Source organism: Anguilla rostrata, chromosome 5, assembly GCF_018555375.3.
Source record: "Anguilla rostrata isolate EN2019 chromosome 5, ASM1855537v3, whole genome shotgun sequence".
Lineage (NCBI taxonomy): Eukaryota > Metazoa > Chordata > Actinopteri > Anguilliformes > Anguillidae > Anguilla > Anguilla rostrata.
This window is the reverse complement of record NC_057937.1, coordinates 11852297-11867632: the sequence shown is the minus strand read 5'-3', so window position 1 is coordinate 11867632 and position 15336 is coordinate 11852297. Positions and strand designations below refer to the sequence as shown.

General features: G+C 51.8%; 1 protein-coding gene across 2 annotated transcripts in view; it reads left to right on the top strand.

Moving 5' to 3' along the window:
* The window catches only part of ctnna2 (catenin (cadherin-associated protein), alpha 2), a 360420-nt gene that overhangs the window by 111650 nt on the left and 233434 nt on the right, over positions 1–15336 (top strand). For both annotated transcript variants that reach the window (XM_064335132.1, XM_064335133.1), the window contains one exon: positions 14890–15093. In XM_064335132.1, coding sequence (XP_064191202.1) covers positions 14890–15093 — 204 coding nt within the window. The remainder of the gene's footprint in view (positions 1–14889; positions 15094–15336) is intronic.

The following is a 15336-nucleotide window of genomic DNA, read 5'->3' as shown; positions in this document are numbered from 1 at the left end:
AGCAGACGCGACACGTTTGGGGCTCTTCTTTCGCGATCGCCTCTTTGGCGGTAATTGCGTTTCGGGCGCGGCGGGCGCCGATTGGAAGACGGAGCGCGCCGTCGTGGCAGGCGCCGGGGTGCGGGGACGGCGGCGGGCCCGGGCGCTCGCGCTCGTAGCTGGCGCTAGTCTCCGTTTCGCACGTCGCTGTCAAACGAACGGGCGCCCTCGCTAACTTAATCTCCGTTAGAACCTGCGAGAGCCTGGCCGACACACTGCACAGGTCTGTTGTGCGCTGCTTATTAGGGACTGGTAAAGCCTTTCTGAATATTTAATAAAGGTTCCTTTCGGTCCGGCGGTCGGAACATAAATTTGAATCGTAATTACATTTTTGTAGCCGTGTAATTTCAATAAATAAAGCCTAATTAATTGGGCTTGGGGGGGCCGTAATTATTCTCAGGTTGAGGAAGGAGCCAGGCCCCCTCCCTCCCGGCCGTCGCGGGGTGGAACCGGCTCGCGTACGCCGCGCCCGCCCGCTCCTCGCTCCCTGCACGGAGGCCGGAGGCTTAGCGCCTCTCCCTGAAGCGCCATTTTAGCGCTCGGGCCCAGGCGAGCTAGCGCAGTGGACCCCCGATGCCCTCGAGGCTCGCCAAGCATGGCTCTGATCCCTGCAGGTTGACTGGTTCATGCGGGCTTGCGAGTCCTCCCTGAGGGGTTACCTGGTGTACCGGGGGTTGGGTCAGATGCCCGGGCCTCTCAGCTCCCCACCTTCAGGTCTCTTCCACTGCCACAAAATGGAAGCAGAGGTCACAGATGGGGCCTGTGACATCCCTGCTTGTTAACGTGCTGCTTATTTATTTGTCTTTCGTTTGGTAGATACTGTCATACAAAAGCAGGCTTACACTGCTATTGTGTTATGATGCATTTAATCTATTAGCCGTGAGAACATTAACACTGGGCCGCAGGCCTGCGAGAACTATAGCAAGCGTGCATCAGGCTGAAAAAAAGCGATAACAACATGAAAGTAACATTAAACAAAATGATAGTGCCGAGCAGTTCTCCTTTCAGGACAAAACGCGTGTCCCTTTGTCATCGATTACTAGTCAAGAACGGGACAGCAGTCGCTGGGTCTCCAGAACTCCAGCTGTTTCCCCTGCACGCATTCGGAGGCTAAAGCGTCCCACTGCACCTCCCTTAGCCCGCCCGGTGGCATTAATCAATCCTGCGCTACATTATTAAGCATCTTTCTAAGGTCAGGTTTGATAACTGCGGCTTGTAAATCAGAGCCCGCGCACCTGCGCCGCCTCCGCCGTTATTTTCCGCTTAAACCCGCGCAAACTTTTTTTTTTTCTTCCCCCGTCGCCGCAGCTGCGATTTACGGCCCGGCCCGGCCCGGCCCGGCCCGGATGGCGGGCGGCGCGCGGTGCCCCCCGCGGCTCTGGGACGGAGGCGTGACTACGCCGCGTTATCCGTTTAGCGGACCCGCGGCCTCGTCTCGGGTGACTTGGCGCCTAGCGGCTCGGGTTGAGCTCGCGGGAGCACCCTGAGGGACCGGCTCCCGGCCTTCGGCTTCCCACAGCGCCATTACCGCAAACAGGCAGGCGCTGCCGTAACTGCAGGCCCGATCGGCCGCTTCCCTCAGTTACCAGAAGTCAAGCAAGTCAGTTGGTCATCCCATCCATTCATATACAATGTACAGTTTACATGGATGCACATTGCGCACGTTTACATGGATTAACGGTTACATGAAACGCTGCTCCTCCAGAACCACAGAGCTACATACACAACATCCACAAGACATGTGTTTTGTTCTGGACTACACATAGTGCAATTAAACATGGCGGGTATAATGTAATACAATAAATCCAATGAAGATGTATAGGGCTGTGTTACACACAAGACTACGCTGTATAACAAGTGCTGCCCCTCGTTTCTTGTGGCCCTGGCTGACTCCGTGCTGCTCGGCTGTAGACGTCCAGTCGCCGGGCAGACTGTCAGTAGCCAGAAGAGATTTATGTGGCTTTAACTGGGTCTTTTTTTGCATAATACGGGACCACTAAACCAGGGAGAGGCGACTTAATAGTCTGTCCAACAGGGGCGAGTCCTCCCTCTGTCTGTTCCCTGGATTGATCGGCGTATCCATCACCCCTGTGTAATCCCGCTGTCCTTCAGACGCGCTTAAAGCGAAGGCTCCGCGGAGCGGAGGTACAGTCCTCCGGCAGGCAATTACGCCGCTGTTTGATGCGGGAACATTTTCGGCGAAACGCTTTGGACGCGGCGGCGCGTCGCAAGCGCTCGTTTTTGGCGGGCGGAGGCGTGTGGCAGTCTCCACTCCGCGGCACGCCTGCCCGGTCTTGGCGGGAAATCGCGGGGCAGGGGGGGGGACGATCTTTGGCGTCATACGCGATGCGCGCGTGTCGATTCGCTCGGCCGTTTCCACGGTTACGAGCGGGGGTTGTGAATGCATCTGTGAATACCCCTGCTCTGCAAATGTGCCGAGATAAAGGAAGATATTAAATATCCCTGAAGGGACCGACCTTGAATAAGTCGACAGACTCTTTTGTCAGGCGATTGAAAGTGGTGTTATTTCTTGCTAGGGGTCCATAATTGGGTGGTATTTGTGTTCACTGGTCCATTTCGCTTCCAGAAATCAAAAGAACCACTGCTCTGCCGCAGATGTTATTTATTTGTTTAGTAGGCGCCATCAACTGTGACTTCCTTTTGCGCCCAAATTTTGCACGGTACATATTCGGAGACTTTATCTTTTGTCGTCCACGCAGCCTGAGATTTACCGCGGCAATTGAAGTGTATTACTTTGTGCTCGCTCAAGGGTACAGCGGCTGGTTCCCATGTGAGTTTCGACATTTGTTTCTGCGTACGATACGTTCAGATAACTAATACCCGGAATGTTTTTATAAAAAAAAAAATAAAAAAAAACTGAATCAAGAAGGGTAGCGGAGGAAAAAAAAACATTGAATATGCTGTCTCCTGGCCAAATCTTCCGTGTACTTGCACAGAATCCTCTTTGCAGTCTTTGGATATCCAGCTTTGTGGAGTGTGCTTTTTGGGAGTAATTACTGAAGGAGGGCGATTTAAATTATTAAAAATTTCACATGTGCGGCGCTCTCCAGATGTAATGCATTTGGTCTCTGAGTTCTATCAGCGTTTGTTCACGGTGTTGATGCGGCTGCCGTTTAGCTGCCCAGGAAATCAAAGGCCGGCAGTCTTGGAAGCGCCTGAAGCTGCAGCACGGACTGTTCCGGGAGGGAATATTAGCCTAATGTGTTTACCTGTTGTTATTCCCAGCAGTGGCCCCTTGCGCACGCTTAATGCGTTTGGCATTTAGGAACGCTATCGCTATCGTTTTTCCAGTCGTTCGCCTCTGTGGTCTGAGAACGAGCTCGGGCCACGCGAGATCGGGAAGAGGCCGGCGCGGGAGCTCCGCTAGACCCGTCAGCCGGTCCGATCTGTCGGCGTTACCGTGACGATGCGCGTCGGGGCCGAAGCCGGACGCGACGGTGGCGGCGGTGGGCGTGACGCGTTTCCTGTGGAGAGTTGTTCCACTTTCACTTGGTTGTTTAATGCAGTTGTCTGAGCTCTGGGGCCGGGGCTGGCTTTCGTTGTTATGCAGTGCTTCGTTGGTCCATTAAAGCAATTGACTTGCCTCACTATGCTTCTTGAGTTTTAATTGGTTGCTGATCTCAAGGTGAAAAAAAAAACATGCAAACCCGCCGGCTGTCCAGGACCGGGGTTTGGCATCTCTAATTTAACCTGGCCCTGGAGCTTCGCAGAGCTAACCACACAAGGTTCTATTCTGTTACTGGACATTGCATTTCTGCATTATGGACTTTGAATATTCATGAAGAGGCGTGTCCAAGGGCAGAAAATCCATTGCCTCAGTATTGTCCTTGGTCATGCCCCCCCATGAATACTAACTGTAACATTTCACTTCAGCAGCAGAGAACGTTCTATGCTAGGAATACAAAGTTGCCTATCTGGTTAGTTGAAAGGGTCTTCAGGAATGCACGCCACACACAAGTATTTGGTAAAGAGATGGAAATAACGAATTCAGCGAAAAACATTCAGGCGTTCAAATACCATACTGTGTGGCCTGTCAGTTATGTGGTCCAGCTCTCAAACGATTGTCAATAGGAATAAGAGGAAAAATCCACAAATTGTTTCTCAGTGGGCAGGGTTTAGGTCCGTGTACGAAGACCCTTTTATGACACACACAGTCTTTCTTCCTGAGAGTGTCCGTGAACAGCTTTCATTGCAGTTTTGTTCTTTACCTAGACAGAACTGGCGTATTGTACGGTGCTTGGAAGGATTGAAGACCCAAGGTTATGTACATAATTAATGTTTGATGGTCCGACGCTTGGAATGCTCAAAACACGCGTTGTGTTCAGAAAAGGAAGCTGCAGAAACGGACTGTCAGACCTGCTGTGAACCGGGGTCCAGGTGACATTTTGTTTCCTGTCAAGTATTTTTTTCTTCAGTTTCGTAGATGGAGAGAGGTATCAAACGCAGGGAGCGGGGGTGGGGGTGTTGGGGGGGGGGGGGGGGGTTGTTGGCGGGGGTTGGAGGAGATGGGATGTCAAGAATTGTACGCTCAGGGGAACGAGCAGGAGATACAGCTTCTGCAAATAATCTCATAGCAACAGGAACCTTTCTGCGGGCGGAAGAGTGCATAAAAATGTGCATTTCGAAGGTATGCTGGCGGGTTTTTTCTTCCCTCAGAACTTCATGAAAGAGTAATGCGGGCAAAGATGAAATCACAGGAACGAAGAGCGCGGCGGTAACGTGGAGGTGAGCGCGCGCGGCGGAACGTGACTGGAGATCGCGGCCTAACGCGCCGCCGCGATGCCGGACGCCGTTGAACGCCTTTCCTCAGTCGAGGCCATTTTTTCCGACTGTTTGTCAGATTCGACGAATCGACCGATTGATCATAACCACAGCTTTCGTTACTGGATTGCTTCGGAGGCCTGGAAATGGTAGCTTTCCCAGAATCGGTGGAGAGAACGTGCCGGAAAACCAGCGGAATGAAAACAAATGGGGGGGATAAAGAGGGATTAACTAATGTATCCATCAGCCGACCACGCAAACCCGGAGGCCTATGGGGGGGGGGTGGATGACCGGCAGTGGGCCTGCGTTGGGTGGGGACTCTCAGACCTCACACTGCGTTCAGAACACGGGCGTGTTAAACGGTCGGCTTGCCGAGGTCTAACGTCCGAGTGTGACGCGTGCCCAAATGAGCCATCGTGTTCCCCTGTTGGCGTTCCGTCGTGTTCCCCTGTTCCTGTTGGCGTCCCGTCGCCGGACGGCGAACAGGCTCGGGAGCGCACGTACGGGAGTTCACGAGAGGGGCGAGCCCTCTCCCTGAGCCCCAGATTGTTTGGGATATTTACATTCCTTGACACCGGGATATCTCGAGGATTGATTCCGCTGTTTGCTATGCGTCCCCCATCACTGCAGCATCCACCGACTCGGGCTTTGTGAGCAAGCTCCCCTCGTTAACATGGAGAGGCGGTTTTATTTGCTTTCCGCGCTGTAAATAAAAAATTCTCGGATATCGCCCGCCCGCCGCCGCATTCTTCTCTCGGCGTTTTACTTTTTCCACCCCTTTTTTTTATCTATCGTTTCTCATGTTTCCAGCTTTTTTTCGGAGGACAGGTCTTCAGAGTGATATAGCTGAACGCGGAGTTCACCCCTGCCGCTGCGAGGCGTTGGGAATTTGCCGGGAGAATGATGCGATCGTGGCTGGCTCCGCTCCTCCTGCATACTGAGCGGGTTCTGGAGGTTCTGGAGGGGTGAGCGGGTTACGCAGGGAGGAAGGCGGCGGCACCGCTGACGGGAGAGTGAGGCGTCATCGACCGCAAAACTGCTGGAGCTGTCATATTTCAGCAGTGGTTTCTTTAAAGTGCTCTTTTTGTAAAAGTGCTTTTGCCCCCTTTTTCCTCCCTAGAATTTGGAGCGCTCCTGATTCTGCGGTGTGCTGACAAGTGTTCGGTCTCCTCCGAAGTGCGCGGGGTCAGCTGCAGCTTCTTATCGCGTTGTTTGCAAGTCGAGTCAGAGGACCGCACTTCCTGTGCAGCTGAACAGACAGACCTCAGAGTCTGGGGTTGAGTGTTTCCCTGCTGCGCATTCCTCTGGTTGAGTGTTCCCCTGCGCTCGTTTCTGGGGTTGAGTGTTCCCACACCGCTAGTTCCTGGGGTTGAGTGTTCCCCTGGGCTTGTTCCTGGGGTTGAGTGTCCCCACACCTCTAGTTCCTGGGGTTGAGTGTTCCCCTGGGCTTGTTCCTGGGGTTGAGTGTTCCCGTTCCCCTGCGCTCTTTTTTGGGGATGAGTGTTCCCCTGCGCTCTTTTTTTGGGGATGAGTGTTCCCCTGCGCTCTTTTTTGGGGATGAGTGTTCCCCTGCGCTCTTTCGGGGCCCCGGGCGCGCGGAGAGCGCTGACGCACGCCATTCACGAAACCCCCTCTCACAGCTGTGCTCCTGTTTCCCCCACTGCAATAACGCGGAACATCAATTTTTCAGCGCGGCGGACTAAGGGGCCTCACGCTCAGTTTAAGTGTTTGAACGAGTCCGGTTTTACGCGTCCCGCCTATGAAATATTCACGCCCGACCGTCGTTTACCGCGCTTTGCGGCGGAAATAAAGGTAAAAGCTCCAGCTGCATTATTTAAAACTGCCCACAGGTGGTCTTCAGTTACAGAGCCGTAAAGACACTGGGAAACAGCCTGCTTTTTGCACCATTTCCTCTTTTTTTGAGTGTGTTGTCACATAATGGAGATAACCATAATGCTCATGTAAGTGTATGTAATGGCTCCCTCCTTTACTTAGCTTTAAGAGGCTAAAACCATTGTTACACATCCTGCAATGACGCGCTTCCGTACGCCCTGTAGGATTGATTCGCGGGCGCTGAACCTGCGGTTGAGAGGACCCTCATAGGTTTTAAATGATACAGCCACAGCGGCCGCAGTAACATCCCTCAGCAAAACAAACAATCGACCGACCCGATAAACGCGCAGAGGGGACCTTTTATGCGAGTTCTTTTGATTGGCTGTCACAGGAACACGTGGCCATTCAGAAAATCTCTGCTTTTGTTCAGTAAGTCTATACTGTACATATCTCCTGCAGTATGTTTCCAAGGAGATCTTAGGAAAGAAGAAGGGGGAAAAAAAAATAATCATCTCATCAGAGAAGGCTGATTCATAAGAAAATCTTTAATCAGGTCTGAAGGAAGGGACAGTGACTAACTCTGTATTCGCTTGGTCGGCACCCAGCCCGAGGCCTAAGATTTTAGAATCCAAATATCCCACTGGAAGGACCAATGACATGCTTAATCATCACTGGACTGCCCCGGGCCCCTTGTCTGCCTGTTCAAAGGAATAATATTCGAAAGAACAAAGGAAAAAAACTATATTTGCTTATTTTAAACCGAGAGAGGCAGCCGACTCCCCCCCTGTGCTTTCTCTTCTCATAGGAAACTAATGTGCTAATGTGATACGAGTCTGCAGATTCATAATCGTGCAGATTATCAGTAGAGACTTTTTTCTGTTACATTTTGTTTAGTTTAATGTCTGGGCTTCTGAGTTCTTAAGGTAGTGCCAACTATCCACAGAAAGGATGCAGGGCTCATGTTCGGTCCACAGTTTGGAGTGGTCGATGGCACTCTTATGGAACCCCTGTTTGCTGTCAGCTGCTAAAATAAAAATCACACGGTGTGGGAGAGAGGAAGGAAAGGGGCGGCCAGGGCTGTTTGCCTAAAGATATTTTCCTTTTCAAACTCACTTTGTCATTACCAAACTCCAGCTAATCTTTCACTGACATTTCAATTTTTGGAGCCAGACACATTTCCTCATTACCTGTTTGTCCCGTCAAATTTGAGCTTTTCTGCCCAGCAAAGTCTGTTTCTGCGGGCAAATGCTCAAACCGTAGTGCAGGCTAACGGCGAAATAAACGCGTCCGCTCAGACGAGGAGAGAACCGTGCGGAGCTCAAGCAGTCCTGGTGCTGGTAAACACGGCTTCTCTCTTCTCCTGGGCTCCCACAATGCTTCGCTCCGGATCGGTCGACGGCGTGCCGCGCACGGAGCCGGTGATCAATGCGTGTCTGACGGGGGCGCGTGCCGCTCGGGGGCCGCTCTGGCCCGGGGGCCCCCAGCTGGTCCGGCCTTATGTAGGGGTGCGGTTTGGCCCCCGCTCGCCAGGCTAGGGGGGCCGAATCGGCTTTCTCACAGCTGGGGCCACATCTTGCATCCAAAGGGGGGGGGAGCCCGGTCTCGGCCCTGGAAGGCCAAACCACACCCCCACACCCCCCCCTCCTTCCCGCCGGCTTGTTTTTCCACTCTTTGTATTAACACCCCCGGAACCAGGAGGGCTGCTTAAACTGCTCCAATTAAAGAAGTAATTAGTCAAATCGCATCTCTGTGTGCTCGTTTGGAAAAGAGCCTTCTGGACTCCAGGCCCCCCGCCCAGGGCCACAGTTGCACACCCGTCATCGCAGTCACCTGACACCGCTGAGAACGAGAAGTCCAGACGTTTTGTGCTGCTCTCCAGTTCATTTTTATTCTCGTTGGAGTATTTTTCTGTATGCCCTGAGACACACAGTACACACAGTTTTCTTGGTATTCGCATTGAATGAACAATCTTGTACGAGGACAGAAAAAAAAAGTAGTTGGCACCTGCCTAAGTTATGTTTGGAAAGGTTGAGGACAAATCAGAGTGCGGGACAATGAACTCCTACTTGAATAAATGGGGGGGTACCTGTGCCGCCTTGTCAACAGCCCTGTGTGGTAGTGCAATGTTGAAAACCCACACACACTGACACACACACACAGTCAAGTCAAGCGGCCATTTCACAAAACGCGAAGAAAGTGCGTGCGGTTGGCTGTTCTGTTTTCAGCAGCGGTGGATGTGGATGGGCTGGATCCTGGTTGATTTCCTCATGCAGACTGAGAAAATCGCAGCGGTGTAACAGAGCTTCATCGACCGCGGCTATATGCGGCTCGAGCCTCGTACGTGCGTTTGTCAGCGAAGACCTCAACCGTTTACAGGGGAAACGCGGCGCAGCTAAACGGCTGCTGCTAACTGATTGCCGATGTCCGGAGCACCGGTTTCGGGAAAACGAATCTTTACATTGATATTTTTCTCGCGGTCAAAAAAAACTGGTAACGCGCTGTACGCGGACTGCGCGGTTTAATTAATGGACGCTATCGAGGCTGACACGCGGGCGGATGCAGATAATTACGTTTGCGCTTTGTTGACTCGAGCAGCGGCCATCGCTCATGTGACAACGATGGGGCTAACGGCGCTTTCCACCAGGGCACTTTGGGCCGCGTTCATTAAGCCAATCAATTAGAGGGATGGGGATGACTAATGCCCGATTACAGGACCGTAGGCCGCCTGTCACTCGCTATAAGGCTCACCGTTGCCCGGCCGCGGTCTGCGGAACCTGATGAGGGGGGGTTGGTATTAGGCATGTATGCGCGATGAGACCGCTGGACCCCCCCCCTCAGGCACCGCCCTGCGGCGTCGCAAGCGAGCGGGCGATCTGACCCACGCTGACGTGGGCTCCCGGCGAGAGGGGGGGTTGGCGCTTGCGATTTGATTGGCTGACGAAGCGTGTACCCGGGGGGCAGGGGAATGGGGGGTGGGGGGGCAGTAGAAAACGGAACGAATCAATGGCATCACCGGGGCGTCCTTCGACTTCTGCAGACCCGTGAGCATCTGCTTTTGCTGTCGCAATAAGGGGATTTGCATGTGATTCGCGAAAGGTCACCAGCCATTGAAAGAGACAGATCCCTCTCCAATTATGGAAGGATTTCATGTCTTCTCTCCTTAAGGCCGATCCAGGAAAAAAAGCACCCTCTTTTCTTCAACTGTTCTATATTCATCGTTTTTGGCATGCCAATGTCAAAAGCTTGCATTGCGTTAAGTGCATTACGGACGTGTGTGGAGTGTTTGAAAGCATGTTCCACCCTTTCTTAGTCACCAAATTCATACCTACTTCCTCCTCCTACTTCCTGTTTGTTTTAGCGCGGAGGTAGCGGAGTGGGTAGGAAGGCGGGTCCGGCGGATCCGCGCCGAACGCTCGGAGCCGGCGGCCGCTAGCGCCGACTCCCCCGTCCGACCGGCGACGCGGCGCTCCTCTTCTTCGTTCTTCGACACGCGCCGGTCGCCGTGCTGAGAATAACAATCGGGCTAATTCCTCGGGGCCCGCTCGTCCTTTTATTTTTTTTAGGGGACGGGTTTCAAGATGGTCCCCCGAGTTTTCACGCTGTTGCATTAAAAAAAAAAAAATGTATATATATCAAGGTCACCGCGTCTTTGCGGTTATCTTTTAATCTCCCGTGTGAGCTTTTGCCGGAAGTGCGCCGGCGCTTTCGTGAAACCGCTGCGGTTTTTAGCCGCAGAGACGGAGACGTGGGACCCGCTCCCGGTCGACGCGCATTAGAGTCCGGCACGAACGAATGCCGTTTCCTACGGGCCTGTGAGGAGAGCGCGGCCTAGAAAATGTCAAAAGCCATTACGAGAACAATATGTACACGTGTCATTTAGTGCCCCGCTCAATTCCGATTGGATCAATCGATGTCTCTCCCTATTGAACAATCCCTGAACGCTTCTGGCTAACTCCGTTTCAAGAGTAAAATCTTTTCTTTCTTTTTTCTTTTTAGAAACTTTTTTTTCCCCTCTCCATTGTTTTTACTCCCCGTGTCTTTCTCACTCTTTACTCCTCTATTTATCCCTCTATATTCTCTCCACACTGCCCTGCGTCCGTTTCTCTCGCTGTCTCACGCTTTGGCTTTGACTCTTTTTCGATTTTTTTTTGCTCTCTGTTATTCCTTCACGGTTTTTTCTTCTTTTCTCTCACCCCTTTTCTACACCTTCTCTCGCCTGCTCTGCCTTTTCTCTCTCGCCCTCTAACCCCTCTCTCCGGGGCGGATTAAATATTACCGCGGACTGTTCCAGCCGCCGATAAGGTGTGTTTCTGAGTAATGTTGCTGTTGCCTTTGGCGGCAAAAGCGAAAAAAAAAAGCCCCGTTCACAGATAAATCTGCTCAGATCTCCATCTAAAGAGCTTCGTTCAGTGACAGCTCGGCTAACTTCCTATCTGCCGAGAGGCTCTTATCGCGGGTCAAACAAAAATAATAACCACTATGACATAGGCAAACTAATAATCCGGCTGTGGCTGAAACCGCGGTTTGGCCGCACCAGGAAATAGGATACGACTGTGAAAGCGCAGCTTTATCGCCGATCCCGACCAGATTATTTGAACTCGCGCCGCCGGTCCCTCCCCCTCCGAGGGGTCGGGGGCCGTGGCGGACGTGCGCGCGGCGAGAGAGAGAGGCGACCGCGTTCGCTTCAGCGCCAACGGAAGATTCACGACAGAGCCGCTGTGGAAAATTACACCTCGAAACAACAACGACGACGGGAGAAAAAAAAAACAGAATGAAAATAAGAGACGGAGCTGGGGAGGGGAGGGGGCGTCACCGTGTCGCGCGGGCGAGAGGGGGTGGGTGTGTAGCCGCCGCCGTCGTCTCCGCACGCGCCCAGCTTCAGAGCGACAGACTGTGCTGGCGTCCCTGGCAGCTAATATTTATGCCTTTTGAAAGCAGCGCGAGTCTGAACGCTCGGGAGAGCTGGGGTTGGTTGACGCGCGAGCAGCTGATCTTTAGTCGAAGTTATAAAAATACAATAACCGCTCGCGGCTTCTAAGCGCTTGGGAGAAAGCGGCGAACGTAATTAGCTGGAATGGTTGCTTACCCGACCTATTAGAGCCTGATTGGGCCACGGGGGTCAGGAGAGGGGAAAGATTTTGTCGGAAGCGGTTCCAGAATAATTACAGTAATAACAATGCCTCTCCGTCTCTGGTGTGTTTTTAAAAGACTTTTTACGGAGCCGTTTCTGAGGGTAAACAATGTGCCAGCGCCACGAAAACTCTCATTATTATCCGGTGATTGGACCCATCGCCGTGCGCCCTTGTGTTTCCCCAACGGGTATTTTGGAAAGAGGTATGCCCCCCTCCCCCCACCTCTAAAGGAAGGGCAAGGCTTTGAGAGATCACTGTGAAGGACACAGACGTGACACTTGGCGGCAGTCGACCCTAGAAACCGCGGGACTTTTTTTCACGCCCCCTTCAAGGGGACGGAAGTGTCACTGGAGGTCCAGAAGGATGAGGGCCTGCTTTCCCTGTTGTCTAGGCAACAGGGCAGGAGGTGGGGCACTGCAGACAAATGAGGGGCTGATGGACTGACCTTTGTGCATTTGCGACCTGCTTCAAGGCTTACATTCCTATCTCTCTGCAAGTAACATGAAGCCCTAAGCACTATCAGACTGCTTCAGACACCAGGAATGGTGCGTTGTGTTGGATCAGGTTGTTGTGGCTCAGAGGAAGCTAGATGAATTACTTGGCTCGGTACGCCTGGTCAGGATATTTAACCTTTTCTCAGTATTTATCCAGCTGGAAAAACAGGTGGTACATTACTGTATAGGCTACGTGAACCTTCTGGTATGTTGGTCCCTGTCAAATACAAATAATTTCTAGATTTTAATGAACAGGGAGCCCTCTACTGGCCGGAAAGCTAGGTCACATGCAGCGTCCACGTGCCTTTGGAGGCCAGTTAATATGATGAAAGTGCAGGTGAGCCTTTCACCTCTCAGGCTCCTGTGTGCGAGAAAGCGGCTTGGAGGCAGATGTAGGCCGTCTGGCGTTCGGTTCAAGGCAGAGCGGAATTGGACTCGAAACCCCACACGCATTAATAACCTAAAAAAGTGCAGACAGGGCATACTTTTACGCCGGCTGTCTCCCCGGCAACCCGCCTGTTCTGTAAAGTTGCGTGTTCATGCTGTCTCTGGTCTCTGAAAGTAGGTTATACTAATACAACACGTTGCTCTGCCCCACATCTCATTGTGCGCTATTTAATAAACTGCATTTCGTAGGCCAGGCTGGGGTTGTGTGTGTGGGTCTGTCACTCATAACCCAAGTTGATGGTCTCAACTTGGAGGGGAGATATAAGGTATTGCATCGCCTGTCTGTTTGGGGTTTGCATTTTTTTTCGTAGACTGCCAATAGATCTACGGAGCCCACAAAAAAAAAAAAAACGAAGGTATTCCTTGTACATCTTGTGCACAGAAGATATTATCTTGTGCCCACAAGGTCTTACCGTGCACATGATTTGTATGTTGTGGGAGAAACATCCAGAATTTGTATTCAGATTACATCATAATGTTCAATACATAGGCCTACGTTTATGAAAAACCAGGAAGGGGAAGCCATGTGGATGAAGGCAGGTTTATTGATTTTCTTAAAGCGACGGCGACTTTAATAACTTGTTCCCACAAGATACAGCTTAAAAAAATAAATACGATTTTTTGGAACTTCGGGGGCTCTGTAGAAATCTCTCGACAATGGCAAATTGAATCCTGCTTTACCACTGCCGCACGGCAGTTTTTTCAGGCGCATTAAGAGGCGTCAACGTAACAACGTATCCGCCACAAAAAATGTTTGCACAACAGTAATGGGTGCAATTGCCGCGCGCGGCGTTGTTACCTGCAATAATAAAAAAAAAAAAAGCAATAAACCTATATTTCATAGACTTAAATGGCTTTCTAAAGAGTGCAAATTAACAGCTTTGCTTCCAGGCTTTAGGATGTGGATGAGCCTAAGATATAATCACGGGCAGAGAAGAATAATCGCTCGCTCGGTTTACGGCTCGACTCTGGGCTGTTTGTATTTTATGCCGGCTTTGGACGCGTTTCCGTTGGATTCCGACAAAGCCGCGCGAAACACATTCAGTCTTTCGGCGGCGGACGGGGGCCGCCGGCCGCCCCCGCAAACCAATAAAAAGTTCCATTTTCGCCGGCGCGATAACGCTTCGGGTTTCATTTTTTTTTTTTATACGGCGATATCGCAGGAAGCGCTGTCCGCCTTTTAAATCTCGCCGCTGACATTTCCTGCGTCGCAGCCTAAAAGTTAGGAGCGTTCGAGGAGACGCCGGCCCCGCGGCCGCCCCGGCGTTTCCGTTTCCGAAGGTCTTTTTAAAAGCCCCCCCCCCGCCCCTGCCCCCGCCGCCCGCACAATAAGCACGCTAACATTACACAGAGCGGGAGGCACCGCGGGACTCCGGAGCCTTCCTCGTAACCTGTCTCTTTACTAATAAACGCTACCTATTCCAGCATGACTTCCCATATCGCGCCACAAACTGCTGCGAATAGGATATTTAAATTGTACAGCCATAAAACATAATATCGCTGCCATCAATATGGTAATTTTTTTCCTGCCATGGAGCTCATAAAATCTCTATTTTGTAGCAACTTAGACAATAAAGCAGAGCGACCTTATTCTGCATTCTGTGCTTAAAAGCGCCATAAAAACGGAGGAGGGCTGTAACTCTAGCCCTGAAACAGACCTTGAAGGTGACCTTCCCGCAGTGGCTGGCTACCAACTTCAACAGATTGGCCAAAAACCTTCTGTTGCCACTAGCCTTGCCAAACGTAGCATTTTTTTTTGTCTTTAAACACATCACATGTTTTTGTTGCATTTCATTAGTGATTATTATTATTATATTACATATTTTTGTTTGTCCCACTGAGTTTCCAAATCTCATTTGCAAGAGTAGCTAACAGGGTAGCATACAAATAGCATTTGCTTCTCAAGCCACATATAACAAATGGATCACCATGTGAATCTTTAGGACTGTGAAACTCAGCAGAGGAGGAGAGGAAGCAGAGGATTGTGGGGGTGAAGAAACAGTAGCGCATTCTTCATATGTGATCGTGTCTGATTTCCCCTGTTCTCGCGCACAGGCTGACACGGATGTCGAGGGCGGGCGGGTTTTGGCGATGCTGGTGGTCCGGGTGCCGGCATTCCATGAGCATTCCTGACGTAGTTCCCCTCTCTCTCTCGCTTTCAGAACAAGATCATCCTGGACCCGCTGACGTTCAGCGAGGCGCGGTTCCGCCCGTCCCTGGAGGAGCGCCTGGAGAGCATCATCAGCGGCGCGGCGCTGATGGCCGACTCGTCCTGCACGCGCGACGACCGGCGCGAGCGCATCGTGGCCGAGTGCAACGCCGTCCGGCAGGCGCTGCAGGACCTGCTGAGCGAGTACATGAACAACGTGAGTCCCATCCCTCTTTCCCCCGAACACTGCAGCTAGCATGTGAACCATGACTCCAAGGCCCGTAACCCAAACCTGAGTGGCCAAGCACCATGGGCCATGTAACCTGAGGTCCCCAAAACATACAGTAAATAACCATAACCTGAGCACTTGCCAAACAGGCCCAAAATTTCAGTAACACCTGATCCTAAGCTGTCAACCGGTCCCCAATTACAGTTACCATCCAGTGCCCAACCATAAAAC